Source organism: Danio rerio, chromosome 9, assembly GCF_052040795.2.
Source record: "Danio rerio strain M-AB ecotype USA chromosome 9, GRCz13ab, whole genome shotgun sequence".
NCBI classification, from domain to species: domain Eukaryota; kingdom Metazoa; phylum Chordata; class Actinopteri; order Cypriniformes; family Danionidae; genus Danio; species Danio rerio.
Window position 1 is genome coordinate 25209935 of NC_141029.1, and position 25112 is coordinate 25235046.

At 39.6% G+C, this 25112-nt stretch overlaps 1 protein-coding gene across 2 annotated transcripts in view; it reads left to right on the forward strand.

Annotated features, from left to right (window-relative positions):
- tmem163a (transmembrane protein 163a) overlaps positions 1–25112 on the forward strand; it is a 61339-nt gene that overhangs the window by 34874 nt on the left and 1353 nt on the right. Inside the window, exons 3-6 of one of the 2 annotated variants that reach the window (XR_015498926.1) lie at positions 9985–10028; positions 10257–10348; positions 12421–13385; positions 14118–15044. Coding sequence is in view for 1 of the 2 variants with exons in the window: in NM_001128536.2 (NP_001122008.2) it covers positions 9985–10028; positions 10257–10348; positions 12421–12517; positions 22770–22881 (345 nt within the window). In the remaining variant the exon portion in view is untranslated. 2 annotated transcript variants of the gene reach the window in all.

The window sequence follows — 25112 nt, forward strand, 5'->3', positions numbered from 1 at the left end:
AACAGTATTGCCTTCAGAAATCTGATCAACAGAAAGCAGCAAATTTAGCTTTTTGTTTCACTGAAAGCAGCCTTTGCCCTTCTTTAAAATTCACATCACACACAGTCTTACAACAGGGCGACATCCACAGTCAGCTCCGCTCCTCTGAGACGGGGATTAGTGTGATGAAAAACAGGAGCGGAGGCCATTATCAGCCTGAAGCACTGAGAGAGGGCTTCTCCCATCATTTCTCATTCATTACAAAAGGTCATTTACAATCTTAGTACCATTCTGTAGAGTTCATCTGCATTTTTTTTCAGTGGAATGAAAATACTGCTTTAACAATTCATTGACCAGTGTAAGGTTATTGTTTTGAAAATGCTCAAACAATGTAAAGTCTAATTAAAGGTATAGTCCTCACCAAAAATCATCATTTACAGATTTAAAGTAACACCATTTTTTTAGCGCAATTACAGTAATATAAACGCTTAAATGAACAGTTCACCCACAAATATAAAGATTTTGGCTTACATTCAGGTTTTGTGTATTGGGATGCAACAATTAACCGATTTCTCTACTAACCGCGGTTTAATTCGTCATAGTTAATTAATCTTAAAGGCTTCTCAACACCACTTTTCTGTACGAAACAAAACTGCTGCATCTAAACAAAGTTACTGCAACTGTGTGCTAGTTTAAGAGTTTGTACACAGAGGCTAATACGCACGCACACTGGATTAATTAATCATTTTTCCAATAGATGTGCGTGGCTTGCATGTGACGTGTGAGTGGTGCAATGCGCTTTCCTGGCGTACCTAGTTGAAAAAATCTAAACTTTTTAGAATGACGCGAGCTCACCACGAGTCAAGTGACAGGAACTGATCGTTCAGCTTCATACTTTGTTTGGAATATACACATTTCTACTCTGGTCCAAAAAGAAAATGAAAATACCAAATGATTTTGTAATATAGTTGATCAAAATACAGAAGTTCAGCAGCATTTGAATACAGTTATTCTCTTTAAAAAGGAAATGCTTCGGTAATATCTTGCTTAGATTTACATTAGATGAATGCTATTTTTTAATTTACATTTTTTTTAAATGATTCATTATTTTTTATTTATTTATTTTTTTAGTAAAATTATTACTTATGTTTAAATGCCAAAAATCTTTCACTTTTAAGTCCAAAGAGAAATGGACTATTGTTTATTTGTGTATTATTATTATCATTATTATTATTATTTTATTTTCATTATTTATTATGATTATTATTATTATTATTATTATTATTATTATTATTATTATTATTATTATTATTATTATTATTATTATTATTATTATTTATTATTTATTTATTTATGATGATGATGATGATGATGATGATGATTATTATTATTATTGTAGTATTATTTGGCTACAGAGCAGCAACAAATAACACTTTAAAATGTAAGGAGGTAGTGCTGTCGCCTCACAGCAAGAAGGTCAATGGTTCAAGTCTCGGCTGGGTCAGTTGGCGTTTCTGTGTTGAGTTTGCATGTTCTCCCTGCATTTGCGTGGGTCTCCTCTGGGTGCTCCGGTTTTCCCCACAAGTCCAAAGACATGCGTGACAGGTGAATTTGGAAAGCTAAATTGTCCGTAGTGTATGAGTGTGCATGAGTGTATGGATGGGTTTCCCAAATACGGGTTGCAGCTGGAAGAGCATCCGCTGCATAAAACATGTGCTGGATTAGTTGTTGGTTCATTCCGCTATGGCGACCCCAGATTAATAAAGGGACTAAGCCGAAAATTAAATGAATGAATAAATATAAGGAGTTTCCATGTGATTTTCTAAACTAGTAGTTTTTTTTTTTAAGTTAATGAATGCATAATATTCATGATAACCGTGAATATTCCTCAGACTATATTCTGTGCAACCAAAATCTATAATTGTTGCATGCCTATTTGTGTGCATTTTTTCTCTTTAGCCAAAAAAAAAAAAAAGAAATGGAGATTTTTTTTTTGGAGGAAAACATTTCAAATATTTTAGATTTAGGCAGCTTTAAAATAATATGCACATTTTCAGGCAACAAATATTTTTTTAATTAATAGATAAGACCAAATCACCATGGACAAATTGAACCTGTTTTGAAATCTGCATAGCAAAATCTTTCATCCTCAAATGAAATTTCCAATTGCATTATAATTTCCTTTTAAATGACATAATTTTGCTGCTAAAAACTGCCAAGCAATGGTGAATGTGATCATACAGTTAAAAAAACAACCAATTAGCAAGTCATTGCATCATTGCAGCTGCTCTTAGAAGCTCCGGTTCCCATAGAAACCTGAGATGTATGCTCTGGACTTCACATACAAAATGGTGGAAGCACCAGTAATGATGATATGTCATTTGAGATATTGTGTCTGATTTTATTGTGGACTTGAAATATGTATTTGGATGTGAGTTTGGAAAGCGTTTTTGTTGATTCCACTATCTCCAATTAAAAATAAATTGCAGCTGCTATTGCATGCCTGAAATAGCTGCCTAAAGGCATTGTAAATATGGCCATCGAATTAACTGAGCTTCCTTGAAAGGGATTTTGGACCGAACACCTGAGACCGGGAGAGACTGAAAGTGAAAAAGTGACTAAGTGTGAATCAGAGATGTGCCAGCCATCTGCCCCATCCTCTACAGCTTTGCTCCTGTTAATAGATGTCTTGAGTCTTGTTAGCAAACCCCCAACAGGGAGATTTGCTTTTGTGCGTTTGTACATGGAACTAACTTTGCAGAAATATCCTGAAGTCAAAACTGCTATGTGCCACAAATCTGGGACAACCTACACTTCCCACCTCCAGTTTCCAGCAGAGACTTTATAGGATCCACTGAACAACTAAAAGTATTGTCACACTTGAGCACCACATCAATATTTGATTATTGAACAAAATCATGTAGTCACATCCCGGGATTTTATTTTATTTAGTTTGTCCAATTCACCGGAAACCGGAGCACCTGGAGGAAACCCACACGACACAGGGAGAACATGTAAACTTCACACAGAAATGCCAACTGACCCAGCCGGAACTCAAACCAGCAACCTTTTTGCTTTGAGGCAACAGTGCTAACCACTGAGCTTCTGTGCTGCCATTATTTTATTTTAGCTTAATGTTAATATGGATATAATACAGGAATGGAGATATTCACACTTATTTTGACCTACTTCCTCCGGCATCTTTCTTCAGCCGCAGCTACACTCACTGCATCCTTTGATCGTCACGTTACTGTCTGTATGCACAAGTTTGAGGAGTATTTCATATGCATATAGGCCAGGACAAATGTGAATGCTATCTTTTCCAGACAGACATGTATTTAGAAATTTGTTGCTAATATTAGTTTGTAAATGTCATCAGCACAGTTATTGTGCATACGATTATTTATGCATTCTAGCATTATGACCCCTCTATTTTGGGCCTGCATGCAGTCCAGCAATACATTTACTGCATTTGTAGGTATTTCTTAATTAGAGGTTGATTATTTTTATTAACAACAGTAACATGCAAAATAAGGCGAGGCAGTGGCACAGTAGGTAGTATTGTCACCTCACAGCAAGATCTGGGTCGCTGGTTCGATTCTCTGCTCAGTTGGTGTTTCTGTGTGGAGTTTGCATGTTCTCCCTGCCTTTGTGTGGGTTTCCTCTGGAATAAATAAATGTGTAAATAAATGTGCAAAATAAATTTGTATGATGTTTATTTGTGTAATATAGGGTTCGAGTATTTTGCGTGACTCACTCTCAAAGTAAATAAAATAAATCACCGGAGACGGCTTGTGAAACGTGACCTGTCTTTACTTCTTTTCACCAGTCAGCGCTTACAAATGTAACAACCAACCTGGCATTCAGCCAATCAGAATGTACAAAGATGAAGATCCAAGTAAATCTAACATTTCGAACAGTAACGCAGATTCCACACTTTAACTACCATCTATCTGAACATATTTTTAATCTTACATTTGTTTTACTCTCATTAAATATAGTCTCAAGGCGCTTTGTGACTTCTTAATTCATACACATCAATATGACAAACTTTGACAAAATGTTATTTATGTTTTCATGTTTTATAATAATAATTTTTAACAATATCAAAAGGTTTGATATTTAGTTGCACTTAAAAAAAAAATCTGTAATTTTTTAACCCTGTATTTCTTCTAAGCCATTGTTTTTCTTAGGTATCGAACATAGACTGTTAAACATGTGGATGTAGTATTCCTGATGTCACCCGTAGCTTTCTGAAAAGCGCAAATGAAGCTTCAAGTAGGCCAGGTCAACAGTTGCCATCTTTCCCTGGTAAACAAAAATGGGCAAAAAGGTGGGGCATGGGCAGAACTGGAGATGCATTTTACTTACATTTTATTACTTACTTACTTACATTTAACATCACTTGTTTGTGTTCTGAAACATGTGCTTGGTTGTATACTATATTATCAATTAAAACACAGCTTTAATACACTGAGTCGCACCAAAACGTTTTTGTACCAGGCTCTAAACACCTTTTTTCTGCTGTAAAATTGGGCATTTGAAATGGCAGTCTATCAGGATTTGATCAATTCTGGAGCCAGCTCCTAGTGGCCAGTTGATGAATTGCAATTTCAGTTATTTCCGTATTTGTTTTATGAGAGAGAGTGAAAGGTTGCAACTTGGTATAAAATCTGGTGTATTATTTGATAAAGGGATATTTTACTCAAAAATTTAATTTCTGACATTTCTCTTGATTTCAGACCTTCATACATTTTAAGAACAAAAATTTATTTTTGATTAGATGCATTATTTTAATCACACTGTAAAATTGTACTGTTAAGAAACTCATTTCTATCGAATAAAGTAATGTTATAAACGAAACATTTATAAACAAAATGAAGATAGATCCTAGTGAATATTGTGTTGTAACCAAACAATTAAAGCCTTAACCAAATGCTTTGTTTGTAGTTCATTTTTAGTAATAAAAACAACAGCAATAAAAAACTGTTTTATTGTAAAGAAGAAAATATATCTTTATTTCACTTCTGGGGCTCTGCACTGCTTGCTCTATGGAACAGATGCACACTGCCTCTCTATACTAGTCTCATGTACAGCTGAACTAAATTGATTTGATTTCTATAAAAAGGCATAGAAGAGACTTAAGGCTATAATACCGACTGCAGAAGCAAGCCTGTGCATTGTTTTGTTGGTCTAGTCTAGACAGCATCTAATGAACATACTGTTAGTGTGAAAAGAAATCTATTTAAAATCTACTTTTTGAAGTTATGAAGGGTATTTTGGTGTTGTTAGAACAGACCTACAGTTGAATCATATCCTGTAACCCTTTATTGGATGAGGGTATGATATGGTAACTTCATTTAGATCGATTGCAATATAGGTGTGGATTTTAGTCATAAGAGTTTGGAAGTCTTGTAATAAGTAATAAGGGATTTTCCAATGACTATTTTAACAAGGGGTGGTGCAGTGGGTAGGGTCACCTCACAGCAAGAAGGTCGCTGGTTCGAGCCTCGTCTGGCATTTCTGTATGGAGTTTGCATGTTCTCCTCGTGTTGGTGTGGGACTCCTCCGGGTGCTCCGGTTTCCCCCATAAGTCCAAAAGACATGTGCTATAGGTGTATTGGGTAAGCTGAAATGGCTGTATTGTATGTGTGGGATAGAGAGTGCTTAGATGTTTTCCAGTGATGGGTTGCAGCTGGAATGGCATCCGTTGCGTAAAACATATGCTGGATACGTTGGCATTCCGCTGTGGTGACCCCAGATTAATAAAGGGACTAAGCCAAAAAGAAAATGAATGAATGAATGAATGTGTATTTCAACAAGTGCCCTAAAAATGGACATTTGCATGAACTGAACTAAATCTTGACAGAACTAATTAAACGTGAAAAACAGCTTTCTGAAAATGCTTAATGTTCTGAACTTGATGTTCTTGTTTCAAACTGATTAAACTTTGCAGTTGACTATTTCTTTGCATGTTTATGCTTTAGCACAGTTTGCAAGCTAGTATAAAGTGCTATTGAAATCAAGGTGAATTGGCTTGATTTTTATGGACTGGGGGGTTTTTAAAGTTCTTAAAGAGACAGTTAATGTCACATTCACTAGCGATCTAGCCCATGCAGATTGCTGGAGAACGACCAATCTGCTGGTATTGACCTTATTCTTCAATGTGGAAGTGCGCCCGTTTTCGCAATTGTTTTAGAACTTCCAATTCAGTCGCCTATGAGAGAAATTACTAATAATAATAAACGGCAGAAAACAGTCAAGCTACTTGCTCCACAAACAAGTGTTTGCATGATTATATAGACAATATAATAAAATAAGAAAAAATCAGTTTGCAACATCAAGCAGCATAACAAGCTGTTTTTAACGTCTAAAAGTGAATGGAAATAAATGAGACCGGAAGTCTTAAGTCTAAAAGATTCAAATGGCTGCACCTGCTCATACACTGAGAATAAGGTGCATATGGACTACAAGATTATGCAACATACACACACACACACCTGCTCCAAGTCTCCATTGATTATACTCCCACAGCTGATACATGCTCATGGACTGATTACACCACACATATATACGGCTAACTTTGAGACTCTCATTGCTGAGTCTTACTGTTTGTGAACATTACAATGTGTTTTCCTTGTTTTGCCTTCCATGTTTTTGAACCTTGCTTTATTTTGTTTGTTTTACCCTGTCTGCTGCCTGCCTTTTGACAATCTCCTTGTTATATGACCACGACTCTGGAATTGCCCGTATACGTCTGTTTGCTGCTGTATTGACTGTTGCTTGCCTGACCATTCTGCTAAATAAACCTGCTTTTGGATCCACACCCCTTTGTCTGCACCCACTTCACATTACAGTTAACCCAATCTGAAAATGTACTGTTAATTTACCCAGCATCAGGCCATTTACGTTGACTTTTCTTTTGATTAGGGCTTCGAAGAAGATATGTTTATTTTGTTTTTCTGCAACATAAATTGCGATTTGAATATCATTTCACAAAATTAAAACTTTTGCTCTTTTATGGTTAAACTCTGCAGTGACTCCACAAATCTCATGTGTTCTGAACTGTGTCTGATCAACTACAATCCAGACTCAATCCAGCATACACGGATTCACACATTGCGATATCGATGCTGAAATGAAATATTCAACAGCCCTAATATTTATGACTACTGACAATAGCTCAGAGCTTTTCACTGAGACTGTGAATTAAAGGATATAATATTATCATGATAGCTTACAAATATGTGTGTTCTTGACTCCCAAAGTGCCTGTAGCTGTTAACTTGCAGTATTTGAATTGCCAAGGATCTCAGTTTCAGCTAAAAATCTTCTTTAGTGTTTTGCTGAAGAAATGAATGCAGCTATTTTTAGAGATATATTGTTTTTCTTGCAGTCTTGAAATCTGTATTGATCAAAAGTTAGAAAACACAATCTTGGCCACAATTGACCCTCGGCCAGGTCTCATCACTCTGTAGCATTTGTACTGACCACAATACTAGTGCCAAAGCACTCCACTGGATACATCGCATGCTATTTTTCAACACATAGCTGAAGAGAGTTGAAACTCTCCACGTTTTCAGCAACAGGTTTGGATCAGGACTGTGTTTCAAGGGCATTGTTAGACATGGAGCAGAGTGCAACGCTCTGTTGCTATGACACGTGCTGCTCGAGTCTGTCTTTAAAGTTAGAGATCAATGAAACAGTGAGAGATCTCCACTCAAGAGGAGGCAGCAAATAGAGGCGCACAAATGCAAGCTCACGTCTCACATCTCTGCAGTCACAGAGCTTTGTCAAAAAAAAAACAACACAGCGGGCAGCCTTTTTCCATTCACATTTTAATAGATGCAAACTAAGGAGTGGGTCGACTCTGCAGTCTGATTCTAATAAACGTAACAAGAGATTTTGACAGCTATACTTTTACCTGTTAACAGTGGCAGACATTGTACAATGAGGGCTGTTTTGTAAATGACCTGTTGTTTTGTGAACATGCCTTCTCAGTGGTGTTTCACTATGGTAACAAGCCTCTCACAAGCCTTGCCAAAAGCTATTTATTTTTTTTACCTTTGTTGACTGTTTTTGTTATGCTGGTTGAAAGTCTCTTCACATCTCGATAGCAATTATTAAAGGGTTAGTTCGCCCAAAATTAAAAGTCTCTGTCAATAAACCAATAGTTTAAATCAAAAATGAAAATGACCTCATCATTTAATCTCTCTCATGTGGTAATATAACATAATAATATAATATAATATAATATAATATAATATAATATAATATAATATAATATAATATAATATAATATAATATAATATAATATAATATAATATAATATAATTAGAGAGTTTTTTTTTAATTAATCGCGATTAATCACATTTAAAAGACTTAAACTTGTAATGTTGGCTATTTAAATGTAAAATAAATGTAAACGCAAGACAAAAACTATTTATATTCAAAATATAGTTGTTTATTAGAATTTTTGTTTAACTTGTAAAACAGATTTCTTCATGTAAACAACATACTTACAAAAACCATCAAGATCTTGACAGCCATATTTACTACAGAAATTAAAACACAAGCATATTAATGTCATTTGAATTTCAAAACAATCGATGGCAATAAAGAAACCATTGATTTCCAAGTTAAATTCTAAGTGGACTGCAAAAAAATGCCAAAATACAGGCATTACAGATATGGAAAATGGAAAATAATAATAATAATAATAATAATAATAATAATAATAATAATAATAATAATAATAATAATAATAACAATAATAATAATAATAATGTATTGAATACAAACAATTGTACTCATTGTAAAGTTGCATTGCTGTGAGTTGAGAACATTAATTATAAAGTAGAGACAATTTTTCTTAGTCCTCCTTTACATTTATCTAATTGCTTAGACAGTCCAGTCTGTTGACATTATCGGAGGACAATGTGACCCTTTTCTTTTGAATGATGTGAGCTGAGAGTGCAACGCAATCTCAAGGCAATTTGTAACTTTTTGACACACACACACACACACACACACACAGACCAGGGCCGTGCACAGCGGGGTGGTCTAGTGGTCAGAGCCACTGCCCCTCTGCCCTCATTGGCTGAGGTGCCCCTCTCAGGAGGCACTTACTCTTCACTCTGCGATTGTGTTGAGCACCTGCCCCTGTAAGGGTCTGTGCTCTTACACGGGCCTGACACAGACACACACAATGACAGACAGACACACACACACAATGCGCACAATTTCAGAGCACAGCTGGAGCGACTCCCTTCAGATTCAACACGCATGATCGCGTTCATCAAATTTGCTTAAACTAAGCGTTCTAAAGTATGACTGTATTTCACAAGGATTCTGACACAACAACGCAAAGCATACGCTTTTGTTGTGTTTAAGGAGGAAACACGTCAAACGTAATGAAACATGGAGGGCTCATGCTGAAAGGCATTGGAATGCGCTGTCTTTGGCAGCTCGACACTTTCTGAGTACATTTACTTAAGACATCAATACTCCGATTTTAATATGATTAAGATAATGCTCTCATTAAGAGTCGACCATGTAAGCAGTGATTTTTGATTACCTTAAAGGACCACCGAGTCACGAAATGCAGAGGTTTTTCTTTCCGTTTGCCATGCGGTATCAAATTACATTAAAACAGAAGTCGAAAGTTAAAAATGAAACACCTGAAATTGCATGAAACACTGGAGAGCCTGCTGATGCTACATTAATTGTTTGGAAACTTGCATTCAAAGAGTGCTTTGCAACTGCATTAATTGCGTAATTTTTTTTTTACGCATTAATTATTTCAAATTAATCGCATGCATTAATGCACTAATTTTGACAGCACTACATATAATATAATATAATATAATATAATATAATATAATATAATATAATATAATATAATATAATATAATATAATATAATATAATATGTCCATAGTATTTTCAATAAAGAAACATTCCCAAAAATTGTGACTTACAGTCTTTCTCTTTATTTCTTCTTCTAGCTGTATCCTTCATGAGACACAGTGCTTCAGCATTTGGATTTGCTGTAAGTATAATCTTCAGTCTTATTACAAACGGATATTTTTGTCTTGAAAAATAAATGTTATTTCATTATCAGTCTATGAGATCAGACTTACATTAATGCTGGAATTAATTAAATGTTTTTTGTGGAATTATATGTCATTGGGCTGAATGCTATTTAACAGTGTAATAAACATCTGTAGAACATGCATTAATGATGGTGAAGCACTAAAGAGTCACTGTTGTTTTTCAGTTTGATGCGACGTTAGATGTGCTTTCCTCCATTATAGTGCTGTGGCGCTACAGCAACGCTGCAGCAGTGCACTCGGCCCATAGAGAATACATGTGAGTAAACAAAGACAAGCTGTCTCCGCTATATAGGCCACTGCTTGCCACACAAACCTGTAGCGAATCACTCAAATGATGAACAATGCTACCTTTGTGACCAACACATTGTCAACATATTAAAATATCACTCAAGACATCACTGTCTGAGCTCTTGGTACATTTGGGACTGTGGAAGAACATCTCAAAACATTCTCGTCACTTTCAACTAAATTCACATTTTGTATGGCAAAACACTGCAGGCAAAAACAACACTGTTTTTTCATGCACATGTCAGTTTTGAGATTTTTTACAAATGTGTTTTTTTTTCATTCTAATGTAAAGAAAACATCTAAAATACACTTTTGACTTTTTCGTCAAGCATTATCAATTTGCATCTGCTGAGTTCAATTACAATGCATATTCTAAAGGTTGCATTCTCAAAATGAGTTTTTTTTCTTCTATACTCAGCCATAAATCTCAGCTTAAGCTTAATTTATTGAATAAAGTGAATATATTTTCTAGGTATTCAAAGTATTATGGAGTGATAAAAACTTTTAGATCTCTAATGTGTCATTTCTGAGCTTGACATTATCCAGTATTCAAAATGTTATTGCTATAAAATGTATGCCAATAGGTGCATGTGTAATTAAATGATGCATTATTTGTTTATTTAAACCAACACAATCTCAATGTAATTTTTTTAAAATAAAATTTTGGATTTAGTGGCTAATTTGTATTTATTTGTATAGTCTCATTTGTATATTTTACTAAGATTTGCTCATCCCCCCATTGAGGGATTGCTTTAGAGGTGGAGTTTGTGGCCATGCCTGGACATGCTTTTAAAATCATACTTTTTTCATAGGAAAAGGAACTTTTCTGAAAATATTTTAATTTTTTTTTTCAGAAGATTGGACTGTTTTACAAATATAATTTACACAAAATAAAATAAACATACAAAATAAACAGATTTATTTTCTTTTACATTTTTTTATCATCTAAATGTAATGAATCAATTGTGGAGGAATAGTGATAAGTATTAGCCAAATATAAATTTTCTGCCTGTTTAACTGCAGGCTCTTGCCCTAAGTCTGATCAAGTTGGATTTAGTGATCTGCCTTGTTTCTGGCATTCACCTTGGCTGTCTCAATTTAAGACGTATTACAATGATAAAGGCTTGTGCTGTTGGATTCATCCTCAGTCTGTGGGGGCTTGTGAATCTCATTTCTCTGGTCGACGTGTCAGAAAGGTAGATTTATAGTGCAATACTGGAGAGGAATTGCAAGTCTTGTAGCAGTAACCACTTGTCACAGAGAATCTGAAGGTGTATTGTAAGCAGTTTTCACATACAGTCGGTTTTTGTAGGATTATTTTAAAAACCAAAGCACTGTCATTTTTTTCAACCTTTATCCCATATCAGCGACACAAATATACAGTATTGAGTAGCTTTGATTATATATATTTTGTGTATACACAATATCACACGAGTAGCAGTGCGATATGGCTCTACATCTGTTGGGAGGCGTGTCTTGGCTTGAGGCCACAGGCCTTTGTGCCCCCACCCTATCGTCGATTCACAGCCATATCGCACTGCTACAAGTTGTGTTTATACAACAGTTTGACGGCATAAACATGTGTATAAAAAAGAAAATAAAACACAGAAACTCTCAATAATTCTTTTGCAAGAGGAACTGCTTTCTTCCGCCATTCATTCACATCTGCAGCTGATCGTCAGGACAGCAGAAACCGTTGTCAGTTCACAAACATCACTTTAGAGCTAGTATTTGAATGATTCTCCTGCATAATGTCTAAAGTCATGACAAAACTGGTCATTTTTGCTCACATTTTAAGATTATAAGGCTGAACGGCATGAAATGCCATCAATCTGCAGAATTTTCTCTGTTGCAATCAGGATTTTACAATAATTAACCACAAAAAAGTCAGAGCAAAGCAAACACTACCGGCTTCTGTGGTATAAATACAGCACTACTTTTTTTTTTTTTAGATTTTTTGATCATCACATCAGATAATCAAAACATTAAATAAACAAACTGCATTAGGTTTACACGTTTTCTGCTTTTCTTCACCCACAGAGCATGTGTGATACTGGGAGTGATCTTCATCTTATCATCTCTGTGTATTTTGGGGAAAGCCATCCATGATCTGGCCACCAAACTTCTACCTGAAGTGGTGAGTTCGAGGACAGTGTGTAATGTTTACAATTCTCAGCAAATCGAATTCATACACGCACGCACACACAACTGTAATCAAATGCACATCAGCTAACTTAAAGCCTAATATTGTAAAATTCTTCTGACTCTTAAAAAGATAAACACTTTCCACGCTGCTGAATTTGATCTTGCAGGTCAGATGTAGATTTCTCCAGCTGTCATGTGCAACTAACAGCAGTGTGTGCAGTCTTTATCCTTTAATTAATCAAAGACTGGCACCTTTCCAAAGAGCTGTGGGATCATCATTTCGGAGGTGGTGATTAATAGTGGTGTGATTTAATCTGTCTCTATTTTCATCTCTTTTACACCACTGATAAATCCCTGAGGGCTGATACATCTCTTCTGTGACATTACTGAACTATATTTCTATGTTCTTCTACCAACAAAATGTTAATGAATATTCAAGTCTGTAAACTTATGGTTGTCTCTGCATCAAAAACTACTACAGTGCCCTTCACTAGTTTTGAAACCTTGCTAAATATAAGTAAAATAGGCTGTGAAAAAAATTGTCTTTTATATGATATTTAATGGGTGGCACGGTGACTCAGTGGTTAGCACTGTCGCCCTTAGCAAGGAGGTTGCTGGTTTGAGCACAGGTTGGGTCAGTTGGCATTTCTTTGTGGAGTTTGTATGTTCTTTTCATGTTTGCGTGAGTTTTTCGGGGTGCTCTGGATATGCGGTATAGGTGTCCAAATATATGCGGAATAGTTGAATTGAATAAGCTAAATTGTCTGTAGTGTATGTGTGTGAATGAGAGTGTATGAGTGTTTCCCTGTAATGGGTTGTGGCTAGAAGGGCATCCCCTGTGTAAAACATATGCTGGATAAGTTGGTGGTTCATTCCGCTGTGGCAACCCCTGATAAATAAAGGGACCAATCCTATGGAGAATAAATGAATGACCGAATGATGTTGTATATATAACAGATTAATCATGTAAACTGCAGTGGACAGTGATGTAAACTCAGTCTTGACCCTCATGCTGTGCTGCCATAACAGATCCCAGACACCTATTATTATTTCTGTCACCGGCGTCTATGCCTGACTCCAGATTTCCTCATGCTCATTAGCATTTCATAGTCTGAGAAGATGAAAAGCCCAGAAACTGCTGTGTCTCAGACAGAAAATAAACACTGAGTGAAAACACTCATTTACATTTAGATTTTCTTTGATTAAAGAGGTGACATGTACTTTTAGACTGCCAATAGTCAGTAATAGAAAAAAAGGGGGAAAAAAATATCATCATTAAAAATGATATAGTATTAATTTCTCTCTTTTATTCTTTCTCTCCATGTGTATCCTGACTTAACATAAAAAGTGGCCTCCACTAATATTAGCACCCTTCTTAAATATGTGAAATGAAGACTGTGAAAAAACCTTTGTTTAACCCTTTGATGTTTTGCTTATATATTAAATTAAGCATCTCTTTTCTCATTGAGAACAAATGATTGAAATATGTTTTTTTTCCATTCATTCATTCATTCATTCATTCATTCATACATTCATTCATTCATTCATTCATTTATTCATTTTCTTTTTGGCTTAGTTCATTGATTAATCAGGGGTTGCCACAGCTGAATGAACCTCCAACTTATCCAGCATATGTTTTACACAGCGATGACCTTCCAGCTGCAATCCATTACTAGGAAACAACTATAAACACTCATTTTCACACATACACTACAAACAATTTAGCTTACCCAGTCCACCTCTAGCGCATGTCTTTGGACTGTGGGTGAAATCGGAGCACCCGGAGGACACTCACGCGAACACGGGGAGAACATGCAAACTCCACACAGAAATGTCAACTGACCTAGTTGAGGCTCAAACCAACGACCTTCTGTGAGGCGACAGCGCTACCCACTGCGCCAACCCCAGGCGTCTTTTTATTAAATAAAATAAAAAATGTTTGCCACAATTATTAGAAGCCCTATGATTGTTTTATGAGCAATATTACATATTACCTTATTTTAGTACACCTGGGTGACTAAGAACCAGATATTTTTCAACCATGACCTCCTGTTTTACAGGGCTATAAATATGAGGCCAAACTCAGTCAGTGATTCATCACCATGGGGGTAAAGAAAACGAACAGAGCTCTCCAGTAAAAGCTAGTAAAAGAAAGACTGCAAAGGAAAATAACAAAAACACTGAAAATGCCCATCTCTATCATCAGGACAAAACAAATAGTAATAATAAAGAAAAAACTTGCAGTCAGCTAGAATTGTAATAAACCTTAGTGACTTAGTGACTTCCCTATTAGTGAAGTGTGTTGATGGTTGTGCTCTTGCTCTCTACCATGAGAAGTGGCCATATGTGGACTTCCAATGTTCATGATGTCAACTAGAGCTGTGTTAAAAAAGTCATATATGTGAATAAATTTGTGGTTATCCCACTGTATAACACTGTTGATAACTCTGAATTGAGACATTTTACATACTGAATGAATTGAATGAATAATCTCCAAAAATGACTACATCCAAAACTACAAAAAAAATCAACAACAAAAAAAAAAACTACAAAAAAACAAAAACAAAACAGCATTAAAATCACCACAAATAATTTTAATGGATTTGAAAAGGTTTTCAAAAAGCTTTCTCTCTCAAAAAGCCCACTCTCATCTAAAAACAAACTCAGGCGCCTTTAGTTCCCCTTCGGTTGGGGAACTTCAGTGCTATACAGTGGATTTGATCTTGCGAAAATCCACGTATGGGAGGATTCGGATCAGAAGCCGCTTGTCTGAAGAGTATTGAACGGGCCAATGAATGAAATAAATTGGCAGTGTAAGCTTGTGCAGGTGTGCTGCATTGCCAATTATCCCAGCATATAAGCACACCTGGAGCGAGCAAACGGCATCCTTTTCGCTTCAGATCCTTTCTGAGTGAGTCGATGAGGGTTCCTCTTGCTAATTCAGCACTTCAGAGCGAACGAGTGTCTCCCGGTCCAGAGTGGGTTTTTGCGGCGGCAGATGGTCGAGCTGGGTTTCTCCCTTGCCTGCGGTTCTTTGGGTCCAGTCCTCCAGAGTGGTGCGTATTGTTGCTAAGCTTTCCTTAAAGAGCAACACAGTCGTGCAGCATGTCCTTTTCAGGATGGCGCTCCGACTGTGCGTTTCTGGATGCGGGGGTTTCCTGGCTCCGGATGATGGACACGATCACTGCATTGCATGTTTGGGGGTCCAGGATGTTAATGCGATGCTCGCGGGCGGTTCATGTCGTCATTGCGATGCCATGACCGTTGCACAGGTACGATCGCGGCTAACTTTTGTAAGAGAGCGAGCCACCCCAGTTGCCTCCTGTTCTAAAAAAGCAGCGGGCGTTCAGGCAGATCTGAGGGTTCCAGTGGGAGATAATCCGCCGCCCAAGGGCTCGCGGACTTCTCGCTCCTCACAGCGCTCCATCCAAGCTTCGGGCAGTGGGAGTGATCAATCTAAACAGATGGTAGCTCTCACGCTTGCTGACACCGGAGATCAGATGTCCTCCGCGCCATCGGAGGGTGGGCTGTCACTGTCCGACGAAGATCCTGACCCGCTCACCCCCTCCGGGCAGGTGAGCGCCGTCAAATCGGATTCTGAAGCGGACATGTTAGCCGTGCACAGTAGGCTCACGCAGTCTTGGAGGGCACCTTTCTCTGCTCGTGCTGCGTGTCCCTCCGCCCTCGACGCCCTTGACGGTGGAGCTGCCAGGGGGTATGAGGCGATCCCGACAGTGGAGCGCGCTATCGCGGTCAATCTTTGTCCGTGTGGCGCCTCTACGTGGCGGAGTTTGCCCCGCCTCCCGTCCAAAGCCTGTAGGTTGTCTGCCTCCCTCTGAGCCAGAGCTTATAAGGCCGCGGGCCAGGCTGCTTCTGCTTTGCACGCGATGGCCACCTACCAGTGCTACCAAGCGCTGGCGCTGGTCGAGCTGCACAAGGGCGGGTCTAACCCAGGCTTACTACATGAGCTGCGCACCACGACCGACTATGCTCTTCGGACTACTAAGTCCGCCGCGTGTGCGCTGGGGAGGACGATGTCCACGCTTGTGGTTCAGGAACGCCACCTCTGGCTAAACCTGGCCGATATGTGCGATATTGACAAAGTTTGCTTTCTTGACTCGCCTATATCCCAGGCTGGCCTGTTCGGCGACACCGTCTGTGAATTCACCCAGGAATTCAAGGCGGTGAAAGAGCAGTCGGATGCGATGGGCAATGTCATCTATCGGCGTGGCCGCAAGCCCGCTCCGCCCGCCGAGTCATCCACCTCCGCTGCTCCTCGCCGAGGAGCGCGGCGTACACCTCGAAAGCAGGCACTCCAGCCGAGATGGAGAGTGGGTTTTACAGCCCATAATTCATCGTACCCAAAAAGAGAGGTGGGTCACGACCAATCCTAGATCTGCGCGTTTTGAACCGCTGTCTGCACAAGCTGCCGTTCAGAATGCTCACGCAGAGGCGCATTCTCCAATGCGTTCGTCCTCGGGATTGGTTTGCAGCCATAGACCAGAAGGATCTATTTCCATGTCTCCATTCTTCCACGCCACCGCCAATTTCTGCGGTTTGCGTTCGAGGGTCGAGCGTGGCAGTACAAGGTCCCCCCCTTCGGGCTCTCTCTGTCTCCGCGGGTCTTCACCAAACTCTCGGAGGGTGCCTTAGCACCCCTTCGGCTCTCGGCCATCCGCATACTCAATTATCTCGACGACTGGCTGATTTTAGCCCACTCGCGGGAGCAATTAATTATGCACAGGGACAAGGTGCTTCGGCATCTCCGCCTACTGGGGCTTTAGGTCAACCGAGAAAAGATCAAACTCGCCCCGTGCCGAGGATCTCTTTTCTCGGGATGGAGCTGGACTCGATCACCATGGTAGCGCACCTCTCCGAGGAACGCGCTCGCCTGTTGCTGAACTGTCTGAGAGAGCTCGACAGCAAACTAGTGGTCCCACTGAAGTTCTTTCAGAGGCTTCTGGGGCATATGGCATCCGCAGCCGCCGTCACACCGCTCGGATTGCTCCATATGAGACGCGCATGGCATGCGGGCACACACCGGGTCTCAGTTACTGCACTGTGTTGCCGCGGCCTCAGCCCTTGGAACAACCCCTCGTTCCTACAGGCCGGTGTGCCTCTAGGACAGGCGTTCAGCCATGTTGTTGTTTCAACAGATGCTTCCAACACGGGTTGGGGGCCGTGTGTCGCGAGCATGCAGCTGCGGGCCTGTGGAAGGGTGCCCAGTTGCATTGGCATATCAATCGCCTAGAGCTGTTGGGAGTGTTCCTCGCTCTCCACCGCTTTTTACCGCTGCTGGAGCGGCATCACGTGCTGGTCAGGACGGACAGTGCGGCGGCGGCAGCCTATATCAACCGCATGGGGGTATGCGCTCTCGCCGCATGTCTCAGCTCGCCCGCCGTCTGCTCCTCTGGAGTCACCCGCGGCTGAAATCGCTGCGCGCCATTCACGTTCCAGGCACGCTCAATCATGCAGCCGATGCGCTCTCACGACAGCAGTTACGCCCTGGAGAATGGAGACTCCACCCTGAGTCTGTTCAGCTGATATGGGCGCGATTCGGGGAGGCCCAGATCGATCTGTTTGCTTCCCCCGAGAACGCTCATTGCCAGTTGTTTTTTTCCCTGACCGAGGGCTCTCTCGGCACGGATGAACTGGCCCACAGCTGGCCTCGGGGCATGCGCAAGTATGCGTTTCCCCCAGTGAGACTGCTCGCGCAGTTACTGTGCAAGGTCAGGGAGAACGATGAACAGGTTCTGCTAGTTGCGCCCCTTTGGCCCAACCAGACCTGGATATCAGAGCTCTCACTCCTCGCGACAGCCCTCCCCTGGCGGATACCTTTGAGAGAGGACCTACTCTCTCAGGGACAGGGCATCATCTGGCACCCTCGCCCCGATCTTTGGAACCTCCACGTGTGGTCCTTAGACGCAAGGAAGACTTAGGTAACCTACCGACTGCGATGGTTAATACCATCACTCAGGCTAGAGCCCCGTCCACGAGGCGGGCCTACGCCCTGAAGTGGAGTCTATTCACTGAATGGTGAGTCTCTCACAGAGAAGACCCCCGAAACTGCCAGATCAGTGTTTTGCTCTCTTTCCTTCAAGAGAAGTTGGACAGCAGGCTGTCGCCCTCCACTCTCAAGGTTTACGTGGCCGCCATCTCCACTTATCATAACGCGGTAGCTGGCGGCACCGTGGGAAAGCATAACCTTATCATCCGGTTCCTTATGGGTGCTAGGCAAATTAATCCATCTCGCCCCCCTCTTATGCCCTCTTGGGATCTCGCCCTCGTTCTCACGAGTTTGCGAGCAGATCCCTTTGAGCCACTCGATTCAGTATCTCTAAGATTTCTGTCCCTGAAGACAGCTCTGCTGGTCGCGTTGGAGGGTCAGGGACCTGGAGGCATTTTCGGTCAGTGACTCGTGCCTGGAATTCAGGCCGGATTACTCTCACGTCATCCTGAGACCCCGCCCGGGTTACGTGCCCAAGGTTCCTACCACCCCCTTCAGAGATCAGGTAGTGAACCTGCAAGTGTTGCCCCCGGAGGAGGCAGACCCAGCCCTTTCTTCACTTTGTCCAGTTCACGCTCTGCGCATTTATGTGGACCGTACTCAGAATTTTAGATCATCTGAGCAGTTCTTTGTCTGTTATGGCGGTCGGCAGCAGGGAAGTGCCGTATCGAAACAAAGATTATACCACTGGATTGTGGATGCCATTTCACTCGCTTATTCCAGTCGAGGTCAGCCGTGTCCCCCGGGAGTGCTTGCACACTCCACTCGGAGCGTTGCATCCTCTTGGGCGCGTGCACGCGGCGCCTCTCTAACAGACATCTGTAGGGCTGCGGGCTGGGTGACACCCAACACATTTGCAAGGTTTTACAATCTGCGAGTGGTGCCGGTTTCCTCAAGGGTATTAGGTAACCCTTTGGTGATTGAGGAAACAACTCGGTAGGGTGTTGAGACACGCTTGCTGCGCTATTCTCCCTAACACGGAGATACGTGCGCCTTTTATCTGTCAGTAAAGTTCCCCGTCAGGTGAGCCCTGCAAATTCCTCCGTGGCCCCCAGCACTGACTCAGCGAAAGAGTCACTTGCTGGCCCACTACGTTGTAGGTCTGCCCACTGGTCAGCCTGCGTTTTGGGTATAGGTGCCTGCTATGCGTGATCCCCACTAGGCGATCCAATATGCTTATTCCGCCACGGTTAAGTCCCCTCCCTGGGTGGACCCGTGTCTTCCCTCTCCGCTAACCACTTTTTGCTATGCTTACTCCCCCTTTTTAGGGCTAGTCCATATGTAAATTCTGCCATCTATCCCCCCTTGGGTAACGGATGGCCTCCGCAGCATCTTCCCTATCGGGATTGCACGCTTCCCATTGTACTGTCGTATTTTCCTAGAATTACCTAGATGCTCACGACTTCCCAAAAATATATATCTAAATCCGTAAGACTTCTGTTGAAGTAGGATAAATTAGGGCCAGGGACACGTTGGAGGACCGCGCCTCCCATGATGTGGGTGCGTCACGCTTGCTTGACTATCCCCTCATCGGGGGCGTTGGTAAGGTGCAGTCATTATGGCGTTTTCCATAGTTCTCCCATACGTGGATTTTCCCAAGATCGTTCGAGGTTACAGAAGTAACCCTTCGTTCCCCGAGGAGGAAAACGGAAGTGCTGTACTCCGTTGCAATAATGACTGTCCCTTAGCTGTTTAAAAAGTCTCTTCAGCTTAAAAGGATGGCGTTTGCTCGCTCCAGGTGTGCTTATATGCTGGGATAATTGGCAATGCAGCACACCTGCGCAAGCTTACGCTGCCAATTTATTTAATTCATTGGCCCATTCAATACTCTTCAGACAAGCGGCTTCTGATCCGAATCTTTCCATACGTGGATTTTCCCAAGACAAAATCCACTGTATAGCACTTCCGTTCCCCTCCTCGGGGAACGAAGGGTTACTTCTGTAACCTCGAACGTTCTTTTTGTTGAAAATTTGAGCAAAGGGTTAAAATCCTGACAAATTATTAAATAAAACCTGGAGTGGAATAAACGACTTACACCAAGCACTGGTATTTTTTATACACTATAAATAACTATTGTTATTTAAAACTATATTAACATTTTATAAACAAATTAAATTGAGATGAATGAAAATAAAGCTGAAGTTAAATGAAATATTAACATTACAATAAAAGCAAAAACTGAAATAAAGTAAGTTTAAATTGAACTATCAATATCACTTGCACTAAATTAAAGCTAAACACATGCACAAAAATTCTACAACATAATTATTAAAGTTTATAGTCATATTCAATATAGTGAATCTAATTTAAAATATGAATAAATACTTAAAATTGTATATAAATAATAATTATAATAATTATAATGATAAGTGCCATTTGTTTTCTATGCTGACTTATTATTAAGCTGTACAGTAAGCATATACACAGTTTTCTAAATTTTTTTACATGCTTTTTTAAACTCCTCTTTTCAATTGTGTGTGTGTGTGTGTGTGTGTTTTATATATTTATATAATTGATTACATGATATGAAGTCACTAGACAATGTGAAGTCTTCCCTGACAAGCTGATCTGTTGTAAGATTAACTGTCATCCCAGATGCAATCTGTTTAATTTATTTTGCAATTCAAGCCTTGTTTTGCCTCATAAGTGCTAATGAAAGATCAGTGCTGGAGCTTTAGTGATGGATTTGTGCTGGTTGAAAGCCATTTCCTCTGTCAGGCCTCTCCTGCTACACCGGGAATGGGTTTTCACCTTCTTTAATGTGCTGCTCTTTTCTTTTTTCATTTTGTTGCCCTGAGTCTCCTTTCTCACATTCATTAAACCTTGCCTGTCCATATTCTCATACTCCTCACAGAAAACATTGTGGTCCAGTTCATCCAGACTGCCAGTCTTAACTAGTCAGTTGATGAAAGTGTAAATTTAAACACAGTCATCGTATCTTAGCTGTTACTCAGAGATGAAGCTCTACGTTATTGGAAATGCTGGAGAAATGCCTTCTGGATCTACTGTGTGGGTGGAAAGCAGACGCTCTTGGTTTGGAGAGAAAGGAGGAAGGCAGGAGAGACAAAAATGTCTGTAGTTCATCTGTGATTCACCTGAAACTGATCCTGAAGACTGTTGAATGTCATTTTTTTCATTTCAACTGTTTACAACACTTACATTTAATCTATTATTCTTGATGCTTTAAAGGGTTCAGAGATCGTCAGTGTTCATTTGTATTTGTTTTTTCTTCTTGTCATGTCTTTTATTGTTAAATTATATTAAGTCTGTTAGCAATTGCAATGACTATGTAAGTTAGAGCTGCAAAAGATCACAATTTTGATTAAAAAAACCATGTGTTCTTTGACAATGATTTGACTGTGTCTGGAACGCCTTTGAGAAGTCAGATCACAGTCATCATTCAGATCTGCGTTGACCTAGATAGAGCAGTTGACATGTATGCTCATGAAACAGCTTCAGCCTTTAGTCTTGTATTGTCACATAATGTAGCTACAAAAATGTGTCATTGAATCCTTTATTTAAGAGTTTTGCTCTTAAATGCTTATTCATCCAAGTAATGAAACAAGCAAAGTCTATGTGATTAAACTGTTAAATCTTTTAGACAAATCAGTTTTTTTATTTAAATTCATTCACTCATTTTGTTTTGGCTTATTTCCTTTATTAATCTGGGGTTGCCACAGCGGAATGAACCGCCAACTTATCCAGCATATGTTTTAAGCAGCGAATGCCCTTTCAGCCGCTACCCAACACTGAGAGCTTTATTTAAATAATTAATCAGAAAATGTATACCATAATTTGAGCTCTGAATCTTACAAGGTGTTAGCTTTTTACTTTGAGCACTTATGCCACAGAATCAAGGGAATTTTGGGTTCTCAGTTCATGACTTATTTAAACCATCTTATTTCTAAAATAATGTATATCTTAATTTTGATATAAACATGTTCGTGTTTCACAGTCTTTGAAAGCTTTTCTATGTATTTAAAGCCCGCATAAATCCATTTTTGTGACTTTTCAGGGTACCTAGTTAAGTCTAATCTAATAAAGTCTTCAATCATGCCAGGCTTTTTTCGGTTCCTTAATAAATATTAAATTGGCTACTTTTCACTCGTGCCTAAAATGAGCCGCACTTCATCTCTGTCACCTTACAGATGCACACTCGAAAGATCTATTTATATTACTGAATGTCTCCACGTTGGTATTTTCAGTGCATCATTTCTTCTGTCTGTCTCTCCTGCAGGATGACTTTCTGTTCAGCGTTTCTATCGTCAGTGGCCTCATGTGTGTCATTCTTGCTGTTGCCAAGTTCATGCTGGGAAGGATTTTGACCAGCAGAGCCCTAATCACTGACGGTATTACACAAACACACGCACTCACACACAATCACACAATCACACACACACACACACACACACACACACACACACACACACACACACACACACACACACACACACACACACACACACACAGGTAATGAGCGCATCATATTAGGGTTTTTTCTTCCGCTCAGGTTGTTAGCTCACATCATCATGATACTATGATACTACCTGACTTTTATATAAATAGTTTATATAGTTACTGTATAGCATTTATTCATATTGTATAGATAATTAATAGTGTTTAGGAATGCACCTAAATGAAAATTCTGAGCCAAAACTGAAACCAGAAATTGTGGTTGCTGTTTCCTGAAAACCAAAAAAATGCATTGAAATAATTATAACATCATTTTGTAAGATAGTTCACTCAATAGGGGTGGCACAGTGGGACAGTGGGGAGCGCTGTCGTCTCACAGCAAGAAGGTCGCTGGTTCGAGCCCTGGCTGAGTCCGTTCTGTGTGAATTTTGCATGTTCTCCCTATGTTCGCGTAGGTTTCTTCTGGGTGCTCCAGTTTCCCCCACAGTCCAAAGCCATGCACTAGAGGTGAATTGAGTGAGCCGAATTGCTCATAGTGTGTATTCCCTGGTCCTTCAGGTTGGGGGTTGAACGTTGGGCTATTGACCCACCCAGGGCTTGACATTAACTTTTTTGATCACCAGCCACTGTGGCTAGTAGATTTCAAACATTACTAGCCACTCGCCATTTTCACTAGCCACACTTTTCTTGTTGGGAAAATATATTTTTATGCATAAATTTGACTTTGACATGCTAAAATTACTTGATTTAGATGTTGTGTTATGTCCATACGCCTTCTAATTAATTTAACTTCTTGTGTGTATTGTGTATTGGCTTGCTCAGTGTGAATGAGCAAATGGGTTGTGTCACAATGCGATCAGTTTTTATTTCACATGACTTTTCAGGGCTCAAAATTAAGGATTTACCAAATTTATCTCTGACCACACCAAATAAGTATTTCTTAGCCATACATTTTTAATGTGTCAAAACAAGGAAAATATAGTGTTTTGTGCACTTTTTAATTCAACAAAACTTTTCTTTAAAAAACATTACATTTAAAAAAAAGAATTATTGTCATAAATCTAAAATATGCACAGTAATCTGTCCTGGCTAAAAGTCCCAGATCACCAGTGAACTACACATAAACGGGGAGTAATATCCCAATCAAGAGGCTGCATTTTGGCTGCCTTGCCATGCCATCACAATAACGCTATTGCAAGCAGCAGGAAAAAGTGTACTACATAGAATTGTCCTGTTGGCACGTTATCTGAATGGACTTATCCGATGAGCATGAGGGAGACATGCTTACATAAGAATTTGGGTACATGAGTGGAATATTCAGAGAGCAGACTATTGAGCTAATTTGATCTTTGTCTGCAGTGCTTGTTCAAGCTAACTAATGGTGCTCTCTGATCCTCTTGAGCTTTTGTTGGTACAGCAGCAAGCTGTGTTGTGGCAATGCAAGCCATTGAATTGAATACGTATCGTAGTGCAGTTTAGTGCTGTCCGCATCCGGAATACTGCTGGGCAGTACGGGTGCAGCATAGCCTTTTTTAAGCCAAAAATGTTGAAAATTTAATGCATTCCTATTATCATATTATTTAGTCTTTATTACATTTTATTTAAGTTTTTTTGTCATTTTTGTATTTCTACTTTTCAGTATTTATTTCATTTTGTTAATCAATAAGCTTCTTTTCTTTTATGATATAGTTTATGCACTAGTATTTTTTATTTTATATAACTCTTTTTTTCAAGGTTTTCACCTTTAAAGGATAGGACAGTAGAGATTATTGACAGGACAGCAAAAAAAAGGGGAAGGAAAGGGCGGGAATTGAACTCGGGTCACCATAAGCACCATGTGTCGTCGCACTAACCACTATGCCACTGGTGCCAATATTTATTTTTTTTTTTTTTTAAAGTTGTTACAAACTGCATTTTCTAAACAACAAATAAATAAGTCATAAAGATACAAGTCACAGTAATACAGGTCATAGTAACATTAAAAACATTATTATATAGTGCTCAGCATACATAAGTACACCCTTCACAAATTTACTTTTAAATTCATATTTTTTTAGGAAGCTGTACAATATTATATTTGGGCATATACATTAAGTTAGTCAATACTGAAATCAGATCTGGAGCTTATCTAACAAAGTAACTTACAATAACGCTCCAAAAACTAGTA